The sequence below is a fragment of the Brettanomyces bruxellensis genome, chromosome 3 (assembly GCF_011074885.1).
Source record: "Brettanomyces bruxellensis chromosome 3, complete sequence".
Classification (NCBI taxonomy): Eukaryota; Fungi; Ascomycota; class Pichiomycetes; order Pichiales; family Pichiaceae; genus Brettanomyces; species Brettanomyces bruxellensis.
Genome location: NC_054684.1, coordinates 304,858 through 329,957, shown reverse-complemented (window position 1 = coordinate 329,957; position 25,100 = coordinate 304,858). Strand labels below are relative to the sequence as shown.

At 37.8% G+C, this 25,100-nt stretch overlaps 10 protein-coding genes and 1 non-coding gene across 11 annotated transcripts; 6 read left to right on the top strand and 5 right to left on the bottom strand.

Annotated features, from left to right (window-relative positions):
• Nucleotides 1-61: 61 nt before the first annotated feature.
• On the bottom strand, nt 62-2,764 carry BRETT_000125 (uncharacterized protein; the record flags this gene model as incomplete). Its single annotated transcript, XM_041278697.1, has 1 exon — nt 62-2,764. One exon carries the CDS (start codon nt 2,762-2,764, stop codon nt 62-64), a length of 2,703 nt encoding a protein of 900 aa, XP_041134892.1.
• Nucleotides 2,765-4,948: 2,184 nt separating this feature from the next.
• On the bottom strand, nt 4,949-5,812 carry RPL19A (60S ribosomal protein L19A; the record flags this gene model as incomplete). Its single annotated transcript, XM_041278696.1, has 2 exons — nt 4,949-5,504; nt 5,739-5,812. 2 exons carry the CDS (start codon nt 5,810-5,812, stop codon nt 4,949-4,951), a joined length of 630 nt encoding a protein of 209 aa, XP_041134891.1.
• A 652-nt stretch (nt 5,813-6,464) lies between these two features.
• Nucleotides 6,465-6,758, top strand: BRETT_000123 (uncharacterized protein; the record flags this gene model as incomplete). Its single annotated transcript, XM_041278695.1, has 1 exon — nt 6,465-6,758. One exon carries the CDS (start codon nt 6,465-6,467, stop codon nt 6,756-6,758), a length of 294 nt encoding a protein of 97 aa, XP_041134890.1.
• A 493-nt stretch (nt 6,759-7,251) lies between these two features.
• On the top strand, nt 7,252-8,661 carry BRETT_000122 (uncharacterized protein; the record flags this gene model as incomplete). Its single annotated transcript, XM_041278694.1, has 1 exon — nt 7,252-8,661. One exon carries the CDS (start codon nt 7,252-7,254, stop codon nt 8,659-8,661), a length of 1,410 nt encoding a protein of 469 aa, XP_041134889.1.
• A 59-nt stretch (nt 8,662-8,720) lies between these two features.
• BRETT_000121 (uncharacterized protein) lies at nt 8,721-10,619 on the top strand (the record flags this gene model as incomplete). Its single annotated transcript, XM_041278693.1, has 1 exon — nt 8,721-10,619. One exon carries the CDS (start codon nt 8,721-8,723, stop codon nt 10,617-10,619), a length of 1,899 nt encoding a protein of 632 aa, XP_041134888.1.
• Nucleotides 10,620-11,293: 674 nt separating this feature from the next.
• Nucleotides 11,294-16,003, top strand: BRETT_000120 (uncharacterized protein; the record flags this gene model as incomplete). Its single annotated transcript, XM_041278692.1, has 1 exon — nt 11,294-16,003. One exon carries the CDS (start codon nt 11,294-11,296, stop codon nt 16,001-16,003), a length of 4,710 nt encoding a protein of 1,569 aa, XP_041134887.1.
• Nucleotides 16,004-17,518: 1,515 nt separating this feature from the next.
• On the bottom strand, nt 17,519-17,653 carry BRETT_000119. Its single transcript has one exon. It is a non-coding gene; the product is annotated as a tRNA-Leu (tRNA).
• Nucleotides 17,654-18,803: 1,150 nt separating this feature from the next.
• On the bottom strand, nt 18,804-19,682 carry BRETT_000118 (uncharacterized protein; the record flags this gene model as incomplete). Its single annotated transcript, XM_041278691.1, has 1 exon — nt 18,804-19,682. One exon carries the CDS (start codon nt 19,680-19,682, stop codon nt 18,804-18,806), a length of 879 nt encoding a protein of 292 aa, XP_041134886.1.
• A 701-nt stretch (nt 19,683-20,383) lies between these two features.
• Nucleotides 20,384-21,304, top strand: BRETT_000117 (uncharacterized protein; the record flags this gene model as incomplete). Its single annotated transcript, XM_041278690.1, has 1 exon — nt 20,384-21,304. One exon carries the CDS (start codon nt 20,384-20,386, stop codon nt 21,302-21,304), a length of 921 nt encoding a protein of 306 aa, XP_041134885.1.
• A 656-nt stretch (nt 21,305-21,960) lies between these two features.
• Nucleotides 21,961-22,683, top strand: BRETT_000116 (uncharacterized protein; the record flags this gene model as incomplete). Its single annotated transcript, XM_041278689.1, has 1 exon — nt 21,961-22,683. The coding sequence occupies one exon, from the start codon at nt 21,961-21,963 to the stop codon at nt 22,681-22,683; it is 723 nt and encodes a 240-aa protein (XP_041134884.1).
• A 410-nt stretch (nt 22,684-23,093) lies between these two features.
• On the bottom strand, nt 23,094-24,362 carry BRETT_000115 (uncharacterized protein; the record flags this gene model as incomplete). The annotated part of the gene is made up of 1 exon (XM_041278688.1): nt 23,094-24,362. One exon carries the CDS (start codon nt 24,360-24,362, stop codon nt 23,094-23,096), a length of 1,269 nt encoding a protein of 422 aa, XP_041134883.1.
• Nucleotides 24,363-25,100: the final 738 nt, after the last annotated feature.

Sequence of the window (25,100 nt, the reverse complement as noted above, 5' to 3'; positions counted from 1 at the left end):
AGGATAAAGAATTTTTCAAATAAGGGTAAAAGCATGAAAATGCATGTTAATCTCGGAATCTTCACCACATCAGCTCATATCCCATCATACAGAAGTTGTCTGCCGGGCCATGGGAGTTCATGGAAGTCATTGATTCGTCAAACTCGTTGGCATAAGCGGCAGCACAATCGGCTTCAACCTCAGTTGAATCTGATGACATAGAAAGAGGCTGTGAAAGATCAAGATATCTCGTTTCGAGTGGTTCTTCCGGCTCGGCAGCAGCGGCAGAAAGAGAAAAGCCGGGAATTGAAAAAGGTGCAGCTGATTCGGTGGAATTAAACGAACCATCACCAGTGGCCGGATTTTCTGGCTGTGCATTCAAGTACAGAGCAGGCATCTGCACAGTACCACCATAATCCATAAACGATGGAGCATCCGCCTGCATCTGAACACGAGGAATTGATATGTTTGCGAAATTTGAATGTTCAGCAATATCCCTTTCCAAAGTGTTCTCCTCAGTTGAGTGGATAGCCGGGCTGCATAATGACGAAGTGGCTGAATCTTTCCATGTTGCCAGACTAGGAGCCGACTTTGCGCTCGAAGGAATATCAATAGCATGAAAAGTAGAGCCTTGAATGTCTGCCGAAAGTTCGTTCAATGATTTTCTCATAGGTATAGAAAGTGGTGGGATACCATTCTCGACGGATTTCTTAGGAATGAGAGCTTTACGTGAGGACGTGTTACCCTTGGCTGCAGGTAGGTGAATCAGACGGAGAGTGGTAATTGCATTTGGTGGGTTTTCGGTACGCAGAAACTCCCAAAGTAGCACCGCACGAATGCTGTCCTTTGGAATTGTATCAAGGTTGTACTGCTTAGGAGATATACAGCGGTATTGCTTCTCAGAAACGCTGAAAACAACCTGCTTCATCGTGATACCTTTGACAGCGCGGGATAGTAATTGAGACTCTGTCTTGTTTGTCAACTTCTTCACCAAGATTTTTCTCAAGCCACGAAAGAAGTCCTTCCAGTAGTTTGTGCCCAAACGAATTTCACAATTCACATCTTTGTGGTCTCCTTTCCTGGATCCTTTAGATTCAAGTTTCTCAAAGGTTGTCAGAATAAGCCGGCCAAATGAGTACACAAGAGACAAACAACAAAACCGCTCGTCAGAAAGTGGTAACTTTGTCAATCTAATGACTGTTCCTGCGTTAAACTCACCACCCGTAGTATCCTCATCCATCGGTAGAGTAGTCATTTTCACCATTCCATGAAGGATTGGCACCAATGGAACTGAAAGAGAAGCACGTTCAATTTGGCAAGAAGGCTTGGCCTTGTTTTTGCCAGATTTATTGATGCTGACAGGAACGGCTTCCCCGATCTCCTTGATCAATTCGAAGAACCGTGGGAATCTGTAGCGAAGATCAGCATTGAATCTGATCCGTAGCGGTGGCTGCATTGCTCCATTATTTGAAAGTACGGAGAAGTTGTGTGATCTCTGTGGATCATTGATGTCAAGGAAGTTGAATCTGAACCTCTTCACACTAATGCCAATACGTTTCAGCATCGATTGATCAATAGCCGGATGAGATTTAGACGATCCAGCCCGGCTCCTCGTTGAATGCCTGGAATCGGCATAGGTGCTATTTCTGGAATAATGCTTGTTGAGAATCTTGAATTCACTTGCAGCACCAGTAGATGCAAGTGGGCCGAGAGATTTTGCGAGAGAAATGCGAGAGAATATTTCATCAAATTTCCTGGCTATTTCCGGAGTCTGTGAAGGCCCATGCAAAATCAAATTAATCAATGTAGAATTTTTATGAAGGTTTTTTATAACCTGAATGTGGGAAGAGACCTGTTTCCTAGTACGAACCTTTCCCGTCTTGGCCAGTATATAGTCGGATATCAATTCATTCCGTCCCTTTGCACATCCACTAATCTTGATTTTGTGCAGTCCCTTTTTCGGAATAATGGTCAATGCCTCGGCAAAGGCTGCCTCAACATCATCAGACCAAATCTCATCTGGAGGCTTGTTCTCCTTCTCGGACGAAATCCTTTTCCGGCGTTTGCTGGCCGGTAGGTCAATTGGCAAACCGAGGTGATGAACATTCTTGCGTAAAGATGGAGAGCAAGGTTCCTGCTTGATTACACCATTCAATGAATCCGAAGCATCCATAGACGAAGCTGAGTCGCTGCGATTTATCTGGGTGCCTAGGGGGCCGTTCAGTGAGTCTGAGAGTTCTCTGCTCAACTGATCCAGATGTTTCTTCGAATCATCATCGTCGGAGAGAATGCATGATGACGTAATCTTCCGATGTAGAGTTGGAGAGTCTTCAGGAGCCCAGGATCCCGCTTCACCTGTTTCCTGCTGCCGTGTCATATCGTTTGAATCAATACTTGAACGTTCAGTAAAAGGTGGTGTTGGTGGAGAAGAAAGACATTCCACAGAATTCAAAGAACCCAAGTGTACTGGAATGGCATTCTTTGCCTTGACTTTTCCAAGTGTGTAGAGTTGTCTACCTGTCTTGTCAAGACTAACATCAACTATCATGTGTCTGCGACGATTGGTTTCCTCCAAAGGAGTAACCAAAGAGCCAGGTTGTGCATCTGAGTCATTTGCGAAGTCGGAAAACTTTCCCGAGTCAGACACGTCTGGTCCCAGTTCCAGATTACTTTTCTTTGCACATCTAGACTTGAGTCTAGACAGAGTTGCTGGTGGCGTCACCATAGCATTTTGGGAGTTATCAAATTTTTTTGAGGAGAGGGGTGTCTTCTCTAAACTAGACATTGTGTTTGGCTGCCAGTTTGTATTTTTTTTTGTGTGTGTATGTTTTGCTGTCTCTAAGATATTATCTTAACTGTCTCAATTAAGATATGCTGTGAAAGAATAAAGGGAAAAAAGTAAAAGGAAAAGTAAAGCAAAGTAGAGTAAAAATTGAATATCAATATGGTAATAAAAGGTATAAGAATTAAAAGAAATAATGCAAATTGTCTAAAATAAGGAACGAAGAGAGTTAGACGATCGAAATGAATGGATGATCAATCCAGATAAATGAGTGTGTCTTGATGCAAATTGAAGTAGTTAATAAGAGAAGTATGCAGAAAATAAAGGCACAGCACACGCAAAATGTGAGGAAATATAGTCAATGATGTTGTCAAAAGAAGCAGAAATATGCAATTGATGGGATGTGATAGAAATGAAAGAGGTATATTTGGCACTGCTTGATGTGCGGATCCTCTTTAAAACCCACGCTATATGATTGAATAGAATAATCCGCCAGTTAAGGAATTGCGTTAGACGCAAGCAGACACGTTGCGAATCAGAATGTAAATGCCTGGGTATTTAAGGTCCTCAGAGTGGGTATGAGAGTTTAATAACAGAGAAAATAGTAATGAAGGTGGTGATGATGAACAAAGCAGGAATCCAAGCACGTCCCATATATATAAACCACGGTGAACACTCATTGGAGAGATAATACAAAAAAAAATTTTAACCCATACTGAGGCTTTTTATTTTTTTTACCATACGCCTAAGTTGGGTGTGAGGCGTGAAAAGCAATTCAATAGAAATTCTGAAAGAGTGATCAATTAAGGCTATACCTCGTCTATTTCCAAATGGTTTGCATTATACTATCTATATTTGGATATGTGCTACCGTTGCCAATTTATTGTCTCCATGAACTTTTTCATTCACCTGAAAAGTGATTGAAAACATTAGAAAGTTAATTATTAGTTGGTATCCCGAAATAGTTGTCAATGAATAAGCCGGTTGAATAATTATAATAATAAAAAAGTTGTAAATAAAATGAATAAGCAGTTGAGGTGCATTAGGAGGGTCCGATAACAACACCTGCTATTCAAACGTATTGTATTAGTTTCCATTCTAGTTATTTTTCCTCTCCCAATTTTTCGGCTCGTATCACCTAACCTCGAGGTCTTTTTTTTAACTTTGGGTATTTCTCACTTTTTTTTATTATTAGCACTTTGCTTATTATATTTACCTTGTTATTTGTTTGAATGGTTACTGTTTTTTTATTTTGTATAGTTATTACATATAATGTACTAGTCAGGCTACTTTTTTCCGAAACCCAATTCGGTAACGTCGGGTTCAACGGACCTGCTCTATCCCCCCTCTTCTTGTTACTTTTTTTCACTTCCCCACCTACCAAGAAATCTATCATCGTACCGAACGCAACGTTTTCAACAAACAAAAATTATTTTTTTTCCGGATTTTTTGACTAAAAATAATTTAATGTTCATATTTCACATAAGTCAATGGACGCGACGCCTGGTCATAGCAGTAATTATGAGATACGTAACATTATTTGTAGCTAGCCAGCAATGTAAATGGAAGCAAAGTAGACAAAATAAAATAAACAAAATAAATAAATAAATAAATAAAAAATAAAATAAGGTGAAGTGATATGAAATGAAATGAAATGAAACGATAAACCAGCGGTGATTGAATTGCTCAAGTGTTGGCAATTTTATTTTTATGAGTCCATATGTCATCGAAAGGACGCCGTGTTTACAATAGTTCAAAGTACATGGACAATAGTTTTAATATATTTTCATTGTACAGCCTCTGAGCCCTAAATTTTTTTCCGAGTTATGACGGCACTTAATCAATGAGCCAGAACTGCATCCGTTTAGGGACGTTTGTGAGGCGAATAGTTTCCCGTAAAGTAAAATTACGAAAGGGGGGACGAAAAAAAAAAATTTCCAACATTGAAATTTACAGGTACAGCTTTTGAAATGTTAATATTAAAAGTTTGTAACTCCGATTGAGGAAGTAGCATTAAAAGGAATTAAGAAAGCGGAAGCATAAAAGAAAAAGAGATATAAAGACAAAATAGTAGAACAAAGTGCATGTATAGGTAGAATTGATCGTTAAACATTGTCTAACTTCCCTTTAAGCGGGACTCCGCCATCCTATCTTCAAAGAAATACATATCCCGTATATTCACCACATTTAAGCCTTCACAGCCTTCTTTTCATCCAATCTGTCCTGTCTTCTGGTTCTAGCAGCCTTGTTTCTAAGTCTTCTGGCCTCGGCCTCTGTACGAAGAGCAGCAGTTCTAGCAGCCTCAGCCTTAGCTTGGATGACATGCTCGATAAGGGCTCTCTTGTGCTTGAAAATGTTACCCTTAGAAGACTTGTACAAAGAGTGGTACAAGTGTCTGTCGATCTTGCCATTAGCTCTGTACTTAGCCAACTGTCTTCTCAACACTCTCAATCTTCTCATCCATAAAACCTCGGATGGCATTCTGGCGTTAGCGGTACCCTTTCTCTTACCGTAACCCATGTGTCTACCACCTCTCTTAGCCAAAGTGTAAGCTCTAGCACTGGCTCTAGAGTGCATAACAACTGGCTTCTTCACAATAGTACCATTCTTGTACAACTTCTTGACGGCATATCTGGAGTTAGCCTGAGCAATCTCTGAAGTTTCATTAGGATCGAGCCAAATCTTTCTCTCACCACATCCCAAAACGGATGCGGCCAATCTCTTCTGTGCACGTAAGTTAGCCCTATGATAATAAATGGTTTGAATGTTAGTATTTCTCGCTAAAAATAAATCACTCGTGAAAGGAGTATATTAGAAATGGTGAATGCTTTCCGAATGGTTGAAAATTAAAGTTCCATGACGAACAAGTATAGAAAAGTTGTTTCAAGCTTCCCTTGTATGGGCAAAGTTGTATAAAGGATTAGCGTGTACCTGCTTAAGCGTTTGCCCTCAATATCGAAAAAGAAAAAAAATGTACGACCAAACTAGACATGTTTCCCCTCTCACTCCAAGGTCGTGGTTCAAGTCTGTTTTAAAGCAACATGAATGCATGATATTATATTTGTTCTCTCTTGAGCTGTACTCTGTACGGCCTGTCCTGCTTTGTTATAGTCTTTGTCCGTCTTTCTGTCTTGGTTCCTGTTTCTCATCCAAATTCATTTGATTTGTCAACATGGTTATCCTCAACACATTCATTTCTCACTTCAACAGTATATTACATACATTTTTTGTTGCTCAAATGATACTAAAACGTTGATAGCTAATATAATTTACAGTGTATAATCGTGAAGCTGATGATATGTTGCAGTGATTGCGAAAATTCAATCTTTCAGCAGGCCGCATCAAAAGACAAAAAAATTGAAATTAAAAAAAATTTTTGGTGAGCCAAAAAATTGAAGTACATACCTCAGTAGATCGACCAATCGGTAAGGTAGGTTCGCAATATAATTTTCATTTTTTTTTATACCGCGGTGTAAAAGTGCTTTTAATTGTATACAAATTATGTTGCCCTAATTTATATCACGTGATTGTATTGTAATAAAGTGCAAGGATGATAAAATATTTGTAAAATGAAGAAATATTGTTAGCACGCACACGAAAATTTTCGCACGTATCAACCTGTTTATCTGTCTACAAACTTACTTCTTAGAAGCAGGTTCCTATGCATAATTATTCGTTCTATCAATCTTGAAAAACTGGCACAATGGGATATTCTGCAAGATCTAAACCTAAGTTAAGAGCTAAAGCCGCTAAAGTTGCTGCTAAAGGTTCAGACTATTCAAGAACTGAGAAGGAAAGAATCAAAAGAATAGCGGAAAAGGGCATAGAAAACCTTGAAAAGCAGAAAAAGGAGAAAGAGCACGATGGAGGAATGGATACAGATACAGTTGCGGACTTAAAGTCGAAGATATCGACTTCCGGATGGAGAAAAACAAGAAGTGCACAAAGCAAGCGTCGGAAAGCCTTAAAGAAGCATCGTAAGACGCTGAAGTTCTAGTCCACAAATTGCCTTAGCTTATGTTCTTACAGCTTCCAGGTTCTCTTGCTGTTGTGACATTCGAAAATCTTTTCTATTTAAATATCGCTAATTGTTGATTCCTGTGCATTATATCACATTAATATTATATTTCCCCTAGAGTTCATTTCAAAATATCTTTATTAATCTGTAGCATCCGTCTTGACTCTAATATCAGTGTCATATATGTTAGATAGTCAAAATGAAATGTCAGATAAAATATTTAATATATAGCACAGCCGGCTTTTTTTTTAGCTGGCAGTGCGTTATCGCATCAGCCACACAATATATATTTTTTGGGAAAAGGGTCAATCGCACATAGATAATCGGCAATTGTGAACTCTCTAATTTTTTATAGAGATATAATTTGGATTTGTTTTGGGGACAAGCCTAACCATTATATCTCAAAGAAACTGAATTTATATGCTAGTGAACTACACATTTTAAAAGATCCAAGAATAAGGGGAAGTGTTTGATGTTATTATGCAAAGCATTGACTTACGCTTGCAGCTCCAATGAACATGTTCGCAGTGTATTCGAGCATACGGAGAGACGATTAAGTAATAACACCAGATATACTCAAGATACATCTAATGACACTTTGAAAATGAAGTTTGGGTTACCAATTCACATAGGAGACAATAATGATTCTGAAATAGGGACTTTGTGTTGTCCTGTACAAGAAAGTATAGGGTACCGAATTACAATTGTTGGATTGGTTGAGAATGGTAAAGAAGTAATTGTTATAGCGAACGGAGATAAGTTACAATTTTACAAATTCTCAGAAAAGCTTGGTCTTTGTCTTTATATGATTGTTAAGCTACGGAATGATGCACGTCGAGATCAGCGTATCAGTCAGATAGAAGTTCTGCATCTTAACAAGACCATGCCCGCATTAATTGTGTGTCTATTTGATAACAGAGTCATATATATAGTAAACGTGAAAACAGGAAAAATGATGTCCTCGATTGATTTGAAAATCACCTTTGAAAAGTTTGTGTGCTCTGGATCAGACGTTCTTCTTTATGGTGACTGTTGTTATATCACCCTTGTGAGAATTAGCTCCAATGCGACGCGTATGCATAGATCAAAAATACAGCATTTAAATTTTTGGGCTCAGGGATTTATTAAATTAGATCCTAATCGCCTTGTAGTTGTGAGTGAAAAGGGTGACTTTTCTTTGTGCAAACTAGATTGTAACGGTGAATTTGAGAATACTGCTGATACTGATTGCAATGAAGTGAAAATTGGTATCAAGTCTTACGGGAAAATTTATTTTATTAAGGAACTTATGCCGGGCTATTTGTTAATCTGCCAAGAAGTAGGCTGGTCTGTGTACAAAGTTGCTGGCTCTTTTCCTGACTTGGATGAAATTGTATCCTCACCTACACCATCAACTTTTGAAAATATTTCTACGGGCTCAAGCACGTTTCAATTCGCCATATTGATGTCAAACTGCCAAATTATGTATGTCAATAATGGAAGTGTCGTTATAATTGACAAGGGAACTGCGGTTGGCGTGTTTGGTATTGGAGATAGATTATTCGGGCTATTCACTTCAAGAAATTTAATGGATAATGCAACTGATATCGCTATCAAATATTTGCAATCCGATGTTTTAATCTCAGGAGCCAAATTCACAATTTTGGATAAAGATTGTTCCTCCTTGTTTTCATTCTATGATGATGTTGTTCTCGAAGGTGCTATTTTATTAGTTGATGGTAATCATGAGTTATGTGTTCGGTCTACTGATGGTGTCGCATTATCGATACTTGGGATATTCACTCGTCCACTGTTGCTAGCAATTAATGCTACATCAATGCTTCAAAAGCTTCAAAAGCAGAATTATTTATGTTTACTTCTAGTTGATGTAGATGGAGGATGACAATTTTCAAATTGCACAACAGATCTTATTCCTTAAAGGGCAGACTAAGCTGTGGTTACATGAAACCTGTTACCAAAGTAGAAGCCTTGTTGAACCAAAATATTATTATTGTTAAAGATACCAATGGTAAGCAGCTGGGTGTTGATTTGGATCTAATGACGATTATGCAGAAAGACTTTCTTGATTCATCCTCAAATAATTTAATTACTCTTTATAATGCGTCAGATGTCTTTAACAATCATTTAGATCGTCCACTGGTGCTGAATAATTGGCTTCTTAAAATTCCATGGATGCTTTTTGATGTGACTGATATTGAGAAGGGATCTAGGCTTATAGAATCTGTTAAAAAGGTTTTTTTTGAAGGTGGGTGGATTTCTATTATTTTTGGAATGCCCACTCAGACTGTTGTTTATCGTGTTCGACCTAATTTTGAGGACGTATTTTCAGCCGAATTTGAAATTCTTCGATCCACATTTGATACATTAGGAAATCGCAATTTAAGAAGGACTAATGAACTTGAAATTATAAAAGCACAAAAGGATCTTTGCTTTTTTATTCATTATTATCATTACGATATTTCGAATAAAGCATTTGATGCGCTTGCAAATCTAGTTTACCAGGTTGCATGCACTTTGCCTCAATTAAGCAATAAAGTGTTTAATTTTTGGAGGAGAAAGCTTAAGGATGTTAATAATGTTGCAGATGATTTCTTTTTTCAAAGCATTATAATCTTGTCACAGTATGTTGCTTGTGGGTTAATGACTCCGAATAAGGAGTACTTAGACGATGTTTTTGAACTTTTATTTTCTTCATCATCAAGGAATTGTTACATTGCTTTAAAGATTCTGGATCTGATATTTATTCCACAGATGGACCAATACGAAGAGCAGTGCTTAGAGCTCGTTGGAGCACTGATAAATATACGAAATTTGGCAGAAAAGGATAAGAAAGTGGAACTTACAGAGATTTGCAATATGTGCATAAATGATTTTTTTACAGAGGATGCAGTTCTATTTAGTGCGATAGTCTGCTACTGTCTAGCATCATTAGAAACGTCATTTATTTCGAAACAGGGTGCTCTTGAAGTTTTGAATTATCTTCTAACAGATCGCACAAGCAAAATTAACGGCGCTATCATTATGTTAGTATTAGATGTACTAAACGGCATCGAAATAGACTCGTCACTGTTGCTATTAAATGAAAATCAGCGAAAATGTATTCTAGATTTGACTGATTTGACGTGGAATATTCTTACGGTTGGTTTTCCCAATCAGTTGCAGATTGTCAAGGACAAGGATATGATATTTGTTTGTTTCATATTTGAAAAGGATATTAGTATTGGATATGCGGGTTTTTTCTGTGAAAAAGGTAACAAGTGTGCATCTTGGAATAAAATTCTTCTGCAAACCCCTATTTATAAAAAATTGCATAAAGAACCTCCGGATCAAAAGAAGATTGGGACATCTTCTCATGATCTTGGTGGGTATGCAAAGCTAAAGTTATCGGATAATCTATTAAAAATTGCTGCGCTTGATTTCGACACGTTGTGCATAGATATATGGAGTTTTAAGTCAACCGACGTAAAGCCATTGGGTGAGGTGTTGAATTCTAAAATAATGACAAATGAGAACGTTCCGCTTAAAGTTCCGGATTTGAAATTAGTTTTGTTACAGTTGTTATGGAGTAAAGGAAATTATTCAGTGCGATTTTCAAAAGTTCCGGTTACAAAATTAGTGCAGTTATATCAATCGAATTCGTTAGAAAAAGAGGATAATTTAGTTGAAAAGAGTGTTGTATGTGAGAAACATATATCATTTGTTTCCGTTCTAAATCGATACATGGGTGTTTTTGAGGATATCAAATTCACAGATCTAGATATAGAGTGGTTCGGTTCATATAAGGACCCAAAAATTGGCCTTAAGCTGAAAAATAAGATCATTTATATGTATCAGATATAAAATTATCAAGAACTTTGTGTGTTGAGTATTGTACTCTAATACGATTAATGAGTGGTCATTATTGCTTAGCAGCAGACCTGAAATTTATATGTCTTCACCTAAGTTTATATGTTTTTCAGCAGCTTCGTAGCGTTGATTGTTCCTCCGTGCTCTATTATTGCGGGTTATAGAAAAATTCCTGGAGTAGCCGATTGTTTAATTTTTTTCTTCCATTGTTTGTTAGCCGCGCGATAAATAATATGAAGAGAAAGCAAAGCAGTCAAAATAGAAAAGAGCATCATCATTTATTCTACATGTTTGATACTTAATGAAGAAAAGAAGATTTTACATATAGTATAACATAAAAAGATGATATTCGACGTATGCCAAATCGCCAGTAAATGTTCCTTAAGAAAATGCTTCAGATAGAGATGCGCTATCCGGACCGTAAAGTGTATTTACCCCATTGAAAATACAGCCGCTGGTCACCTATATTTTTTGAAATTATATTTTTTTCCCGCCTCCTCCTCCCTTCTCTCTCCAAACTTGATAATAAATAATCCTTCTATGGAAAGAAGAATTTTAAAAAAGATTCCGCATCGTCTTTCTATATGTGTATCTTTCATTAAATTGTGTTCTAGATTTTGCATTCTGGCATCTCGCTATCTACATTAAAGAACGAGATACACAATACTATGACACGGATTGTTCAATTAAGACTCGGAGACATAGGAGAGCCGTCTACCACAGGAGGACATGGTGTTCTCTCGTTTCCAGCTCTTCCACCTCAAGAGACATTCGATACTGAAAAGGGACTGTCCCCCCTGTTTTGTCTACGTTTCTATATTGAAGCCGGAAGCATGATAACTAATGAAGGTACGATTTGGACTGATGTACAGCCTGATGGTCATACTGAGTATAAAAGAGGCAAGTTCTATGGGCATCGGATTAAGAGCAGATTTGACCGTGATACAATTGTTGACATCAATATTTATACTCCAGGTGCATTCTCTTACTACTTGAGCTATCATGACGAGAGAAAGCTTGAAACAACCCGTCGATTCCATTTTGTTGTGCCACCATCGTTATTTATCAACGGAGAATTTCTACCATTAAATAGCGTCACCATGCAGTCCGTGGTTTCGAAGTGGGTAGGGTCTTCACCGTCTGACTGGAAGTCTTTATTCGAGGAGATACATCGCAAGAATTACAACATGATTCATTTTACACCTTTGCAGGTTCGTGGGGAATCTAATTCACCATATTCTATATGTGACCAACTAGACTTTGATAGGCATGAGTTTCCTAACGGCAGAGAAGATGTGCAGGCTATGATTGCTGACCTAGAAAAAGAATATGGAATTCTTTCAATGACTGATGTCGTGTTTAATCACACAGCGAATAACTCTCCCTGGCTTAGAGAACATCCGGAGTCTGGTTACAATCAAGAAACGGCACCACATTTACAGGCAGCAATGCTATTGGATGAACTTCTTCTTCACTTTTCTCGTTACATGAGCTGGCATGGATGCCCAACCGTGATTCGTAATACTGGGGATTTATTAAAAGTTATGGATGGCATAAAAATTCATGTGTTGGGTGACCTTCGGTTATGGCAGTTCTATGTTGTGAATGTCAAGGAGCATTTAAAGGAGCTTAGGCTGGCATGGAATGAGCGATCTAATAGGAAAGCTGACGATATCTCGAGGCTACCATTGGGCACAAATACTCCACTTAAAGAAATTGCCAAATATGTCACTGAAAAATGCTCTAAGAAGCCATTTGGACTCGGCTCAAGATTTGAGAATTCCTTGGATATTGAGAAGTTTGTAGGTGTTTTACGGAAAGTTTGTGGAGATGATGTCTACTTCGGAAATAGCTACGAGCCTATTGAATGTAAGGCTCGTGAAATCATAGATGAGGTCAATTTACCATTATACAAGGAGTATGACCAAGATAATGAGGAAATATTGGAGAACCTTTACAACCGTATCAATTATCAGCGTTTGGATCCAAGTGGCCCACTGATGGGAGAAGTTACTAAAGACTCCCCATTGACTGAGCCATACTTTACCAGATTTTCTGATTCAAACGGCAGGAAGTGGGCATTGGCAAATAATGGCTGGATTTGGGGAGGTAACCCTTTGGTTGACTTTGCATCCAGTAAGTCTAAATGTTATCTTAGAAGAGAGGTTATTGTTTGGGGCGATTGCGTTAAACTTAGATATGGTCGAAGTCCAGATGATTCACCCTATCTCTGGGCAAGAATGAAAAAGTACGCTGAGATGTCCGCCCAAGTGTTTCATGGTTTTCGTATAGATAACTGTCATTCTACTCCGATTCACGTTGGTGAATATTTGCTTGATGCGGCACGTGCTGTTCGTCCAAATCTATATGTTGTAGCAGAGCTTTTCACTGGAAGTGAGGATTTGGACATATACTTCGCTGAAAGATTGGGTATTTCTTCGCTAATTAGAGAAGCTATGCAAGCATATTCTGTTGGTGAGCTTTCCAGACTTGTTCACCGACACGGTGGCAAACCGATAGGTTCATTTAGATGGTTACCTATTGATACCGTCTCGTATCCAGCTGAACCTGCCGAATTTTCGAAGAGAAATGGGGAGGAACTTAACGCCAGATCCGAAATTCCGGTTCCAGAACTTGTGACATTTGCACAACCACATGCTTTGTTTATGGATTGTACACATGATAATGAGACTCCATTTGATAAGAGGACAGTGGAAGATACACTACCGAATAGTGCGTTAGTTGCTTTTTGCTCGTGTGCGACCGGTACAACTATGGGATATGATGAATGCTATCCACACTTGTTAGATTTGGTGAATGAGAGAAGGCATTATAAGTATGGTCCGGGTCTTGGCATTGGAGATGTAAAAGCCCGTCTTAATAAGCTTCGCCATGTTTTCTCTGAGGAAACAGTTGATGATTTGGAAGCAAATGAGATGCACGTTCATCATGAAGGCCAGTTTATTACCGTCCATAGATTTAATGCTAAGACCGGAAAGGGCTGCTTTCTCGTTGCCCGAACAAAGTTCTCGGATGGAGAAGGAGAACAGAAGTTGGAACCTATTCTTTTGAGTGGTACGAGTGTCAAAAATTTGTTTGGATATACATTGCAAAGGAAAGAAAAAAGTACAAAGGACGGTTCAGTTTCCCCACGATCATTCGGAATTCAAAACTCAGAAATTGGAAAGATTGAAACGGTGGATGTAGAACTTAAAAGCTTACAGCCTGCAGTTTGTACGTTTGACCATGAGAAAAATGCAACAACTGTCGTCCTACCTGATTATTTCCCTCAGGGATCAATTATTGTTTTATCAACTGAGATTCCAAACTGCAATGTAGAGCTAGATGAATATGTGCGTACTGGTGCTTTGGAGGCTGCTGGAAATTTGTGTCTCGCTGATATCAATTCAATTATGTACAGGTGTGAGTCTGAAGAGAGAGATGCGAGTGGGGGAGTTGATGGAGTGTACGACATTCCTAATTATGGGCATTTGGTTTATGCGGGTATCCAGGGATGGATCTCGGTTCTAAGAAATGTTGTTGCTAACAACGACTTAGCACATCCTATAGCAGAGCATCTTCGACAAGGTACGTGGGCACTTGATTATATTCCTCAAAGAATTGCTAAATATGAGCTTACAACAGATCAGCACAATAATCCTAACAGGTCTAAGGCTATTCGGCAATTTAGACTTTGGATAGAGCAGAGATTCGAACGAGTCAAAAAATTGCCTAGTTTCATGATTCCAAGATTCTTCTCTCTTGCTATAAGTGTTGCATATGAAGCATTAAGATATCGGGCGTTGAGCTTGATGCCTAAACCAATACAAAAGGCATCAACGTTCATCCAAAGCTTGTCGCTTGTATCAGTTCAGATGGTAGGAGAGTCACGCTCGGCATCACTATCACCTCTTGGATCAGATCTTGATAACCTTACTCTAGCTGCCGGTCTACCACACTTTAGCTATGACTTCATGAGATGTTGGGGTAGGGATGTGTTTATTTCTCTTCGAGGTTTATTGCTTGCTACTGGACGTTTCGCGGTTGCTCGCACTCATATTTTGTGTTTCGCGATGACGCTTAAACATGGCCTTATTCCAAACTTGTTAGGTTCTGGTAAAGAGCCACGGTACAATGCACGGGATGCGGTATGGTTCTTTTTGCAAGCCATTCAAGATTTCTATAATACAGCACCAAAAGAGGAAGTTGATAAGCTATTTTCGGCGCCCATTCGTCGTAGATTCCTTCCTTGGAATGACGAATGGTTCTCGTGGGAGGATAAGAGGGCCTTCTCCAAAACTTCCTACCTTTCCGATGTGATTTATGAAATTTTGGCTTGCCATGCAAAAGGAATACATTACAGAGAAGCGCATGCAGGTACACAAATTGATTCACAAATGCGTGACCCAGGTTTTAATATCGATATTCAAGTTGACTGGAAGACCGGTTTGGTCTTTGGTGGTAATCAATATAACTGTGGAACATGGATGGATAAGATGGGTGAGAGTGCACGTGCAGGTTCAAAAGGAATTCCGGGTACTCCACGTGATGGTGCTGATGTAGAAATCAATGGCTTATTGAAGAGTGCCTTGAGGTTTGTCATTCAACTTCATAATTCCGGCATGTTTTCTTATACCGAAGTTAAAACCCAGAAAGGTGATGTCATAACATTCTCTCAGTGGAACAACTTGTTGCAATCGAACTTCGAGCGTTGTTTCTATATACCTGAGGACCCAGAAGATGATAATCAATTTGTGGTTAATCCGTCTATAGTTAATCGCCGCGGAATTTATAAAGATATTGTTGGCTCCGGAAAACCTTACGAGAATTATCAACTAAGAGGAAACTTTCCTATAGCCATAATGGTTGCTCCGGAACTTTTCACCCCAGAAAGGGCACTCAAAGCTCTTCTTTTAGCGGATCGTGTTCTCAAGGGACCGGTCGGGCTCAGAACATTAGATCCTTCCGATCTTAATTATAGACCATATTACAATAACAGCGAGGATAGTGATAACTTTGCCACCTCAAAGGGTAGAAACTATCATCAAGGTCCAGAATGGGTCTGGATTTATGGTTACTTTTTGAGGGCATTAAGGTTGATGTATAAGACGGTCGGAAAGAGATTAGGAAACGGCGATGATGGCAAAAAGCAATCAATATTAACTTCGTTTGAACCATCCTGCTCGTTGGACAAGATACTATCTGAACGATTGTCTGGTAATGTTAAATGGCTCAAAAGTAATGACTGGGCCGGCCTTGCCGAACTCACAAACAAAGATGGTGCCTTTTGTAACGATTCCTCACCAACACAAGCATGGAGTGCATCCTGTCTTCTTGATCTTTATTTGGATTTCTGGAATGATGACAACATTAATTAGTATGCGGAAGTGAATAAAGATGTATGTTCCTAGAACTTGATATTTAAGAATCATATTTAGTCGTTGTTGAGAGAATTTTCATGTAGACGTTAATTATTTGTATGTATACTCACCCTTTTACAATGAACGCTTACGTATTTCAGTGCTTTTACTCACAGCGTACAACTTTTCTTTCGATGCATCTTAACCACCATTTTCTTTTCGATCAACAGATCTCGCTAAAAATGCCCTCAAGCATACTTATCACAGCATTTTCTCCACTAGAGTTATGCAATACATTATTATTTTCTACAATATAAAGCAAAAAAATAGATATAGGCTTACATTAGAAGCATATTCCAAGCCACAAGGTAACAGTAAGAAAACGATATCTTAATCAACTTAGTGAAGTTTCATGAGGTAATCCAGATGCATTTCATTTTTCCCCCCATCCTCACATCCATTTTCGTAAAAACGAACATATAACACACTCATAATTATGATTTGAAGAGCGACCTTGAATAATTGCATAAAGACATTATTAGTTATGGATCAAACCCACTATGCCGTCAAACTCATAAATCCAGATAATTTAATGGAAAATGCTTCAAGTTAAAAAATCCCTCAAAGATCTCTCCTTTCCTTGTTTAAATTGGCTCATCTGAGGGGAAAAGGACAACATATATTATATTGCAATCGGACAACGTATACTTTAGATCATTTGAATATTTCATATATGTTACACTGTCTATACCACGTAAGTGGATCGAAAGCAACGCCCATTAAAAAGTGTATTTTTATGAATATATTTGTGTGGCAGCGACTAATGCCACCACTATTCTATTTGTGGAATCAAAGCAAGGATTGGCTCAGTTGTGGCTTGTGTTTGAAATATATAATTGTTCAACGCATAACTACATCAACATGTTGTTAATATATAATCAGGTCAAATAATTGTTTCGATTAAGCCTAAATAAAATTTACTTTTGTAATGAAGACATTCAAACAAGTATAAAATTATAAGATGGTCGAACCTTCAAGACACGAAAAAAGGTTAAATTCATTGCCATCATTGGGGTGGACTATCGGGAATTGCAACAATGATCTTACAAAAGCACTGAAAAATGGAACTTCCTTTTGTAGTTCCAAATACATTAGGAATTATGAACATGAATATCGTGCATCAAATTTTGAGAAGGTAACAAAGCATCTTTATCGATAAAAATGTTGGTCCCGCATGGTCCTTGGAATTTAACTAAAATGATCACCGTTTTCCTTTTACTCGACATATCAGCATTGAAGTAATTTTTTTTTTCAACCTCTTTTTTTTTGAAAGACCTAAAAAGGGAGGCAAGTTTTTATTTTTAATTTCAGTGATCCTATTTTCACATAGGATCTATCCAAATTGACACCCTGAGTTAAGCAGGTTATGCATTGGTAAATTCAATTTATTATCCATATATAAATAATTATCACCCAATTTGACTTTTAACTCCACATAAACTTGCCTTTCACCCAAAACTGCATAAAAAAATATGGGAGCGCTGGGGTTCGAACCCAGGGAATCTCATGGAGAAAATCAGGTTGCTCTGAAACCATTGCGGGGTTTTGAGAAAACAATCCCCACAATAAATCTGATCCTGACGCCTTAAACCTCTCGGCCACGCTCCCTATAAGGGCGAACTCCCTCTTTCAATTTTTGCTACTACTTTTACGTTTTTCGCTATTACATTACGTAAGTTAACACGTTTTTTGGTTTGGGCATCTTTGTGAAATAGTACCAGCTTTAATTGACCTTAACTTACAATATTTATTTTTGTAGAATTATGACGCACACAACCCCATCAACCTCAGACAAGTATGTTTAGAATGATGCAAAGTTGTAGTTTTTCCTCGAAAAGATCACATTGCAAACTGAAGGAGGCATGCTCAACGATGTATGTTAAAGTTAGTGTTACCAGATTTATATAGTGTTTCGATATTTATTGTAGTATATAATAAAGAGTATGTATAACGATATACCAAAGGGAATATCTTCACTTTATATAGATGTAGTGTCGGAGTTAAGAGAGACCTTATGAGTTACTCCCGGGCTTCAGCTATCAAACTCCTTCTTTAATAGAACTAATAAGAACCTAGCAGTCGGGGAGATTCAGACAATTGTAAGGTCGGTTACCTAAGTGGGTGGATATAAATGTACCAAGTGGTATGTGTGATAATGTTAATGCCTTTAACATTCTAACAATTGTGTATGTGTCACCATAAAAAATGAATTTCCTTCTTTCACTCTCTCAAAACAAATAAATCTAATGACATATAATAATATATTGCCTAATACTCGGTAATATTCTCATACGTCCGACACTTCTATCTCACATGTCTTGCACGATTTGTATTTTCATTATTAGAATAAGTATGGCCCTAAAGGAAATGCTTAATTTGTTGTTTGCAGACTTGATTAGAAATGTTATTGATTTAAAAATTGAAGTACAATATTACCTTCCTGTTATCAATATTCGAGGAATTGTGAGCATAAAAAGAGTTTTATCTACAATGAATCGGCACGATTTTTGGATGCAATAATATGAAGGAGAATAGCATTCTTTTCATTGCATTGTATCTTATCCTGGTTCCTCTTTGGTAAATATGATTTCGTTTGAGTCATCAATATCTTGCAAAATCTTCAAATGCCTAGTTACAGAGCTTTTCTCTACATGATTTTCCCACATTCTTTATGTCAAAGCAGTAACATGTGCATACTTTATAATCAGTACCTTCTCTGTAAATAGTTAGATATATATGTATATATATAATTAAAAGCTTAAGCATCCTTTCTTTTCTCGTTATCCAAAGGATAAACTGTAGGATCCCAGCAGAACTTCAAATCCTCGTCTTTCTGATCTAACAATTTCACTTCATCATTTGTTAGATTGAAGTCAAACACATCTAAATTTGACGCAAGGCGTGCGGTGTGAACCGTCTTTGGAAGTGGAATGAAGCCTTTGTCCAAAGACCACCGGATTAAAATCTGTGCTGGAGACTTTGAATACTTCTTTCCCAATCTAACCAAGTCTGGGTCGTTCAGCCTCTTTCCATGAGTCAAAGGTGAGTATGCTTCAATCGCAATGCCCTGAGACTTACTGAATTCAACTAGCTTTGTTCTGGTCAACCATGGATGCAACTCCAATTGATTGATTACAGGCTTAAACTTCAAGTCCGGATATGCCAAGAGTTCTTTAATGTGCTTTATTCCATAATTGGAAACACCGATACTCTTAACCTTACCGCTGTCAACAGCTTCTTGTAATGCCATCCAAGTTCCATGCCTCTTCTCATAATTTGATTGTGGAGAGTGAACCAAAACTAAATCAATGTATCCAATTTTTTTGGCCTTTTCAATTGAATTATTCAAAGCCGCTTTCGTCTCACTGTAACCATGTTCAGTGTCATAAATTTTTGTGGTATAAAAAACATCTCCCCGATGACGATGTTCTGGATCTTCAGCAAGCCACCTTGCAATACCATTAATGACACCCTGCTCATTTTTGTAAATTCTGGCTGAATCCAATAGCCTGTATCCGGCATTGAGTCCTTCGTAGGCAATGTTTGCAGCCTGATCTTCAGGGGTAAGCCAGAAACCTAATCCAATGGTAGGAATCACTTTACCAGAGTTCAAATTCACTTCAGGAACAGACACCATTTTATACTCAATATTTGTTTATTATCTTAACTAGTCCTCAAATCTTATACTTATACACTGAATGAAACTGTTAGGCGAACGCATGGAAACTCTTATCACTTTTATAATCATATTATTTTAATTTACGGGTTTACAAACTTTGCTTTCTTCGGAAGAATAAAATGGAACAAAAAAATGAGGCAAACTGTGGAGCAAGCAAAATACTGCAAACAATTCTTTGATTAATAGGTGGGGGGGGCTCTGTGTACCATTAAGTGTTTGCGAACAACCCCATTCAATTAAACAATAAAATGATAGAGTGCGGTTTGCAAATTCAATTTAGAACAATATATTATTGATTAATTGATTTATGATCATGAAGTAAAGTTGTTCGTATGTATTGAATATTCCGGATAGTTCGATGTTAATTAGCAATAAATTGGGCGAACAGTCACCGGCATTTAGCTCACTTTAGTGAGGCCAAAATATTGTTGTCGCCCTATTTTGGATTCTTAAAATGGCAATCGAGTAGCAGGATTTTCACATCGGCGCTTAATCTAACGTTAAAAAATTATTGGTAGTCCTTCCCTTGTTTGTTATGGCTATAAAATAAACGAATATGTTAATCAACTTCATTGGTATCACTTGAACATTATAATGTTTTATCGTTGCTTTATTTCCAACGAGTGAACGAAAAAAATAATTTAATATTATTACAAAAAATGAAGTTTCTCTCTGCGATCATTTTCAGTGGTTTGATCACGCTTGCAAACTGCTATAATAAAAAAGTGGAAGGCTTTAACTTTGACATTGTGAAAGATGAGGATTTCTTAAAGAATTACAATACTTCAATTCAAAGTACCAGCAATAAATCAATTGTGTATATTACGTTGGAACCCACAACCATTTTTATTACCGTTACAAAAACCGTACAGTTTAATTATGGGAGCCGAACTTCCATTGGATCAAGCCATCCACAAAGTGGTCACAAAATAACAACCACAAAAGGGAGATATTTAATTAATGATACGATTGCCACAACTACCGAGAGTGCAAGAAAGTCCACAGTTAGCCCGAGTACACTTAATACAAATACCGTGTCGTCAAGCAACATAAATAATGTTGCAAAATACAGCTTTCTCTCAACTTCGACGAACGGAGGTATATATTTCGACACTACTGATAAGCCAAACATTCTATCATCAGCCATAAAACCATTACATCAGGCTAGCACTGAAGATATCTCTGATAATTTTGGATCATCCGATCTAGAAGGCAGTACAATATCTTCTGCAAATAAAATAGAATTTGGCAGCGTTGATCAGAATCAAGAGTGGAATACTGTGCAGTCATCCTATGCTCATGATCAATATAAGGATAGCTTATACATAGGAAATGATGTTGATAATGTTGGATATCAGAAAGATCATAACAACTCTAATTCCTTTGATAATTATGATACCTCTAATCAATTCCGGGAATATTATAACATGACCACATCCATTTCGTATGATCATCTTCCGGATTCAGAGTTTGATTTTAGTAATGGAGCAAATGCAAACAAGTTTGCTACCAATTTTATATGGGATATCGGCATTTACATTTTCCCATTTTCATTTTTACTTTTCACATTGGCCCTTTGAAATCCTAGGGCCCGAACACTAGTTGACGGGTAAAATAACACCAGTGCCTCATTTAACTCTGAATCGATCTAATTTATAACATTGCTAACTAATAATGAAGATATATGCATCCAATAAAGAACGTAATAGTTTGGATATATCGCTTGAATAGTAAAGAGTATGATAGTGGCATTATGCGGATGAAGCTTAATTTAATAAGATAATTTGTATATTTTAATAAGTATATTACGCATTAGATCTAATTGGACCCAAGACGTCTAGGCAGGGCTATCGAATCTAGTGTCTCTGCTCCGATTATTATTAATTTTAAAACAGGAAACTGAGTTCGGAGAAAAAAGCAAAAAGTGGTGATTGTAATTCGGCTTTGAAGAGAGGGTGAGGGGGAATGAAACGAAAAAAAAAGTGAAATTAGGTGCCTATCATAGGCATTATTACTTCGGTGGAAGAGGAAGAAAAAAAATTTTTGCTAATGTCAGGTGGAAGAGAATAACAACATTTGAATGACGAAAAAAAATGCTGTTATACCGTGGGGGCTTTTCGGTTCACTAAATGTAGGATAGGTAATGCTGTAAAAAAAGAAGCCTGAAGACCCAACCCGATAGATCAAGGAGAAAAGTGTGCTCACCAGAAGTTTATATAGAAGGACATAACTTATAATGGTTGAAGTCAGAAGAACTGTAAGAATCACAACAACGCAACACGTTCTGAAGGACGTCGCTCCTGTACAGGAGGGCTTTCCCATGAGAGGTTGGTCAATAGAGATATGCTTGGTGGATGATAAAGGTAAAGAGGTGCCTGCAACCCTTTTTGATAAGGTTACATATCACCTTCATCCTACATTTGCGAACCCAGTAAGAAGTTTTAAAAAGCCACCATTTAGAATTGAGGAAAAGGGATGGGGTGGATTTGATATTCCCATTACCCTTACTTTGAAGGACAAAGGCGGGGAGAAAAAGCTGAATCATGACCTTAATTTTATGAAAGAGAAATACGTTGTTGATCAAGTTATTACAGTTAATTCAAACAAATCCCCTCTTTTAAAAGAATTGCTGAAATCAGGACCGGTTCCTAACTTTAATCCAAATGAACCAATGACAAATAAACGGAGAAGTGCTAGCTCTGCTGACGCACGGAGTGTGAAAAAGATGAAGACAGGTGCTTCAAAGGCAGGCGTTGATTTAGAAAGAATGGCGGACTATTTGACCAAGCTGAATGAGGATGATCTACTAGGTGTCGTGCAGATGGTTAACGATAACAGGACAGCCGAAATGAACATAAAAAATGATGTGGAAAAGGGAGAATTTACAATGGACCTCTACACGCTTCCAGATACGTTGTTAAAGAGTCTTTGGGATTATGTGAAGAAAAGAGCTGAGTAAGTACTTCTTTTTTTACAAATTCTCCTATTTCCAATTTATGGTTAATGGGTTGTTCTTTTTTCCGTTTCTTTTTCTTTAGTACTGTAACATGACTTGAGACATCATCATTTCATCGGTGCATTCTTGTTGACGATGCTTTTTAGTCGTATCTTGAAGATATTTCAATGAGCAAAGTAGCCTTTTATGCCGGGAGGCGCAAAGTTTTATTTTTGTTTCTATTCTTTTTTTTTAAAATTACTTTTTTAAAACCCTATTCTATATAACATAATAAATTGTACATTACAATTATTGAAATAGTGCAGCATAACGAACAATTCATCGAGACACATACTGCAGCCGACTTCACAAGGACGTAAACACTTTGAGAGAAAAGAAATCCGGTTATAGATAAAAAGACTGTATTCCATCAACTATACCGACCATATGTTAACTGTGTAATCCCTGCTTCCAGTTGCAACCCCAAGTCCATCCTCAGAAACACATATACTACTGACAACATCCGAATGACCACCCATGGAGCCAAGAATTTGTCCTGTTATAGTATCTGTGATCATCACACTACTATACTCCGCATATGATGTTAACATCAAACGGCCACTCTTACTGAAGGACATCGATATAACACCTGGATTATCAATGGAAGATTCGAGCGACGATTCCATAGATCCGGCTATCGAGCCCATCGCTATTTTTGCCTCTTCATTGGAAGAAAATGACTTTGGTGACATTGATATTGGAGCTATGTTATTGTGCATAGCATATTGTCTAACATTCTCAATACCATATGTCGCAATATCTCCATCCGAACGTAAGTCAAAAAGCTTGATCGTGCCATCATCCGAACCACAGGCAAAGCTATGACCATCGGGGAAAAATCGCACAACGGATGCATCGCAATTATCTGCTGATACATACCGACGAACACTTACAGGCGATCTTTTATCCCAAAGGAGTGCCCTACGATCACACGAGCATGTCACAAATATGTTGGGATCTGTCGGATTAGGTGATAATGATAACACGTCTCCCAAATGCCCATAAAATGTTGAAACTTTTCCTCCTTTTGTTGTGTCCCATAGTATGGAAGAGCGATCACCGGAACAAGTAACAATTTGCGAAGATGAACCGGCAAGAAATGAAAGTCCCGATATATACTCTTTATGACCTTTGAAGACTGATAGCAAAGAGCTTTTCCTGCTTCCATCTGCTCCTAATGGAGACTGCTGCTGTGGGCCAGTCCCCTTAACCGACATCTTATAAACTATGCAGGCATTTTCCAACCCACCGGTGGCAACAAGTCTCCCATCATGTGAAACGTCACAGCACATTACCCATGGGTCATCCAGTTCAATTAATTCTTTTTTGAACCCGTTTGTTGAATCCCAGACGAGAAGAAAGCCATCTTGCGACGCGCTAACAATGTGCCTTCCATCAGGGAGCCATGCAATATCAGCAACCTTATCAAAATGTCCCTTCAAAGTACGATACCTCCGGAGATTAACCGCACTCAATGATTGACCACAGTTATTGGCCAGTGATTGTAAGGTAGCATCCCTGCCATTTTGCTTTATTCTGGAGAGCTGTATGGTTAGGTTTTTGCACTCCATTTGAGCGACATTTATCTGCTTATTCAGCAGTTTTGAAATTTCCATTTGTTGTGCAACAGCTTGGGAGTCCATCTCAAGTGTTTATAAAATGAATAGATGAAATATAACGTGGCCCTTATAATGAACGATTAAACCTGCCAAGCAAGTAATAAAGACAAAAACAGAAACAACAATACAACAACAAAATAAAAAGACACAGTAGAAGTCGTGCCTAATTGGCTGGTGTTACTGTTCCACTTCAAGTATGTAACAGATGAAAAAAAAGTGATTGATCACAAATATGTTTAATGACGGATAGTGATGATACTAGAAAAGATGATGAATATATCAGAATTCTGTTGGTTGATTGCACAAAATTAAAAGAAATGAAAAGGAGCTATGCAAAAATAACTTATAATTAAAATTTGACCCGAGAAAAGACGACATCGATATAGTTTCAAGTAGATGGAAGTGATTAAACTTATCTGACAAGCATCCTCCGTTCAAAATTTATGTGTAGCTCGTGCAGAAAAAAAATTGGGCGTACAGCAGGGATGCATTATTCTAAATTGTTCGTACTAATAATTCGGGTGATCTATTTTTTTTGGAGCCATCCTGGTGCACAAGTTTGTCGTCCGGGTGTTTCAGATATCACTAAGCCTTGCATTCACACCCAATTTGGCAATAAATATGATTCTACCATTGTTTTGCTTTCTCGAAGATCGCCTTACGTGCCGGACAGGATTAATCTGTCCAAAAAAAAAAAAAAAAAAATAAAAGCACGTTGGTGCTTGCTCAAAGATCAAAAAGCTGATACGCATTTTTCAATCA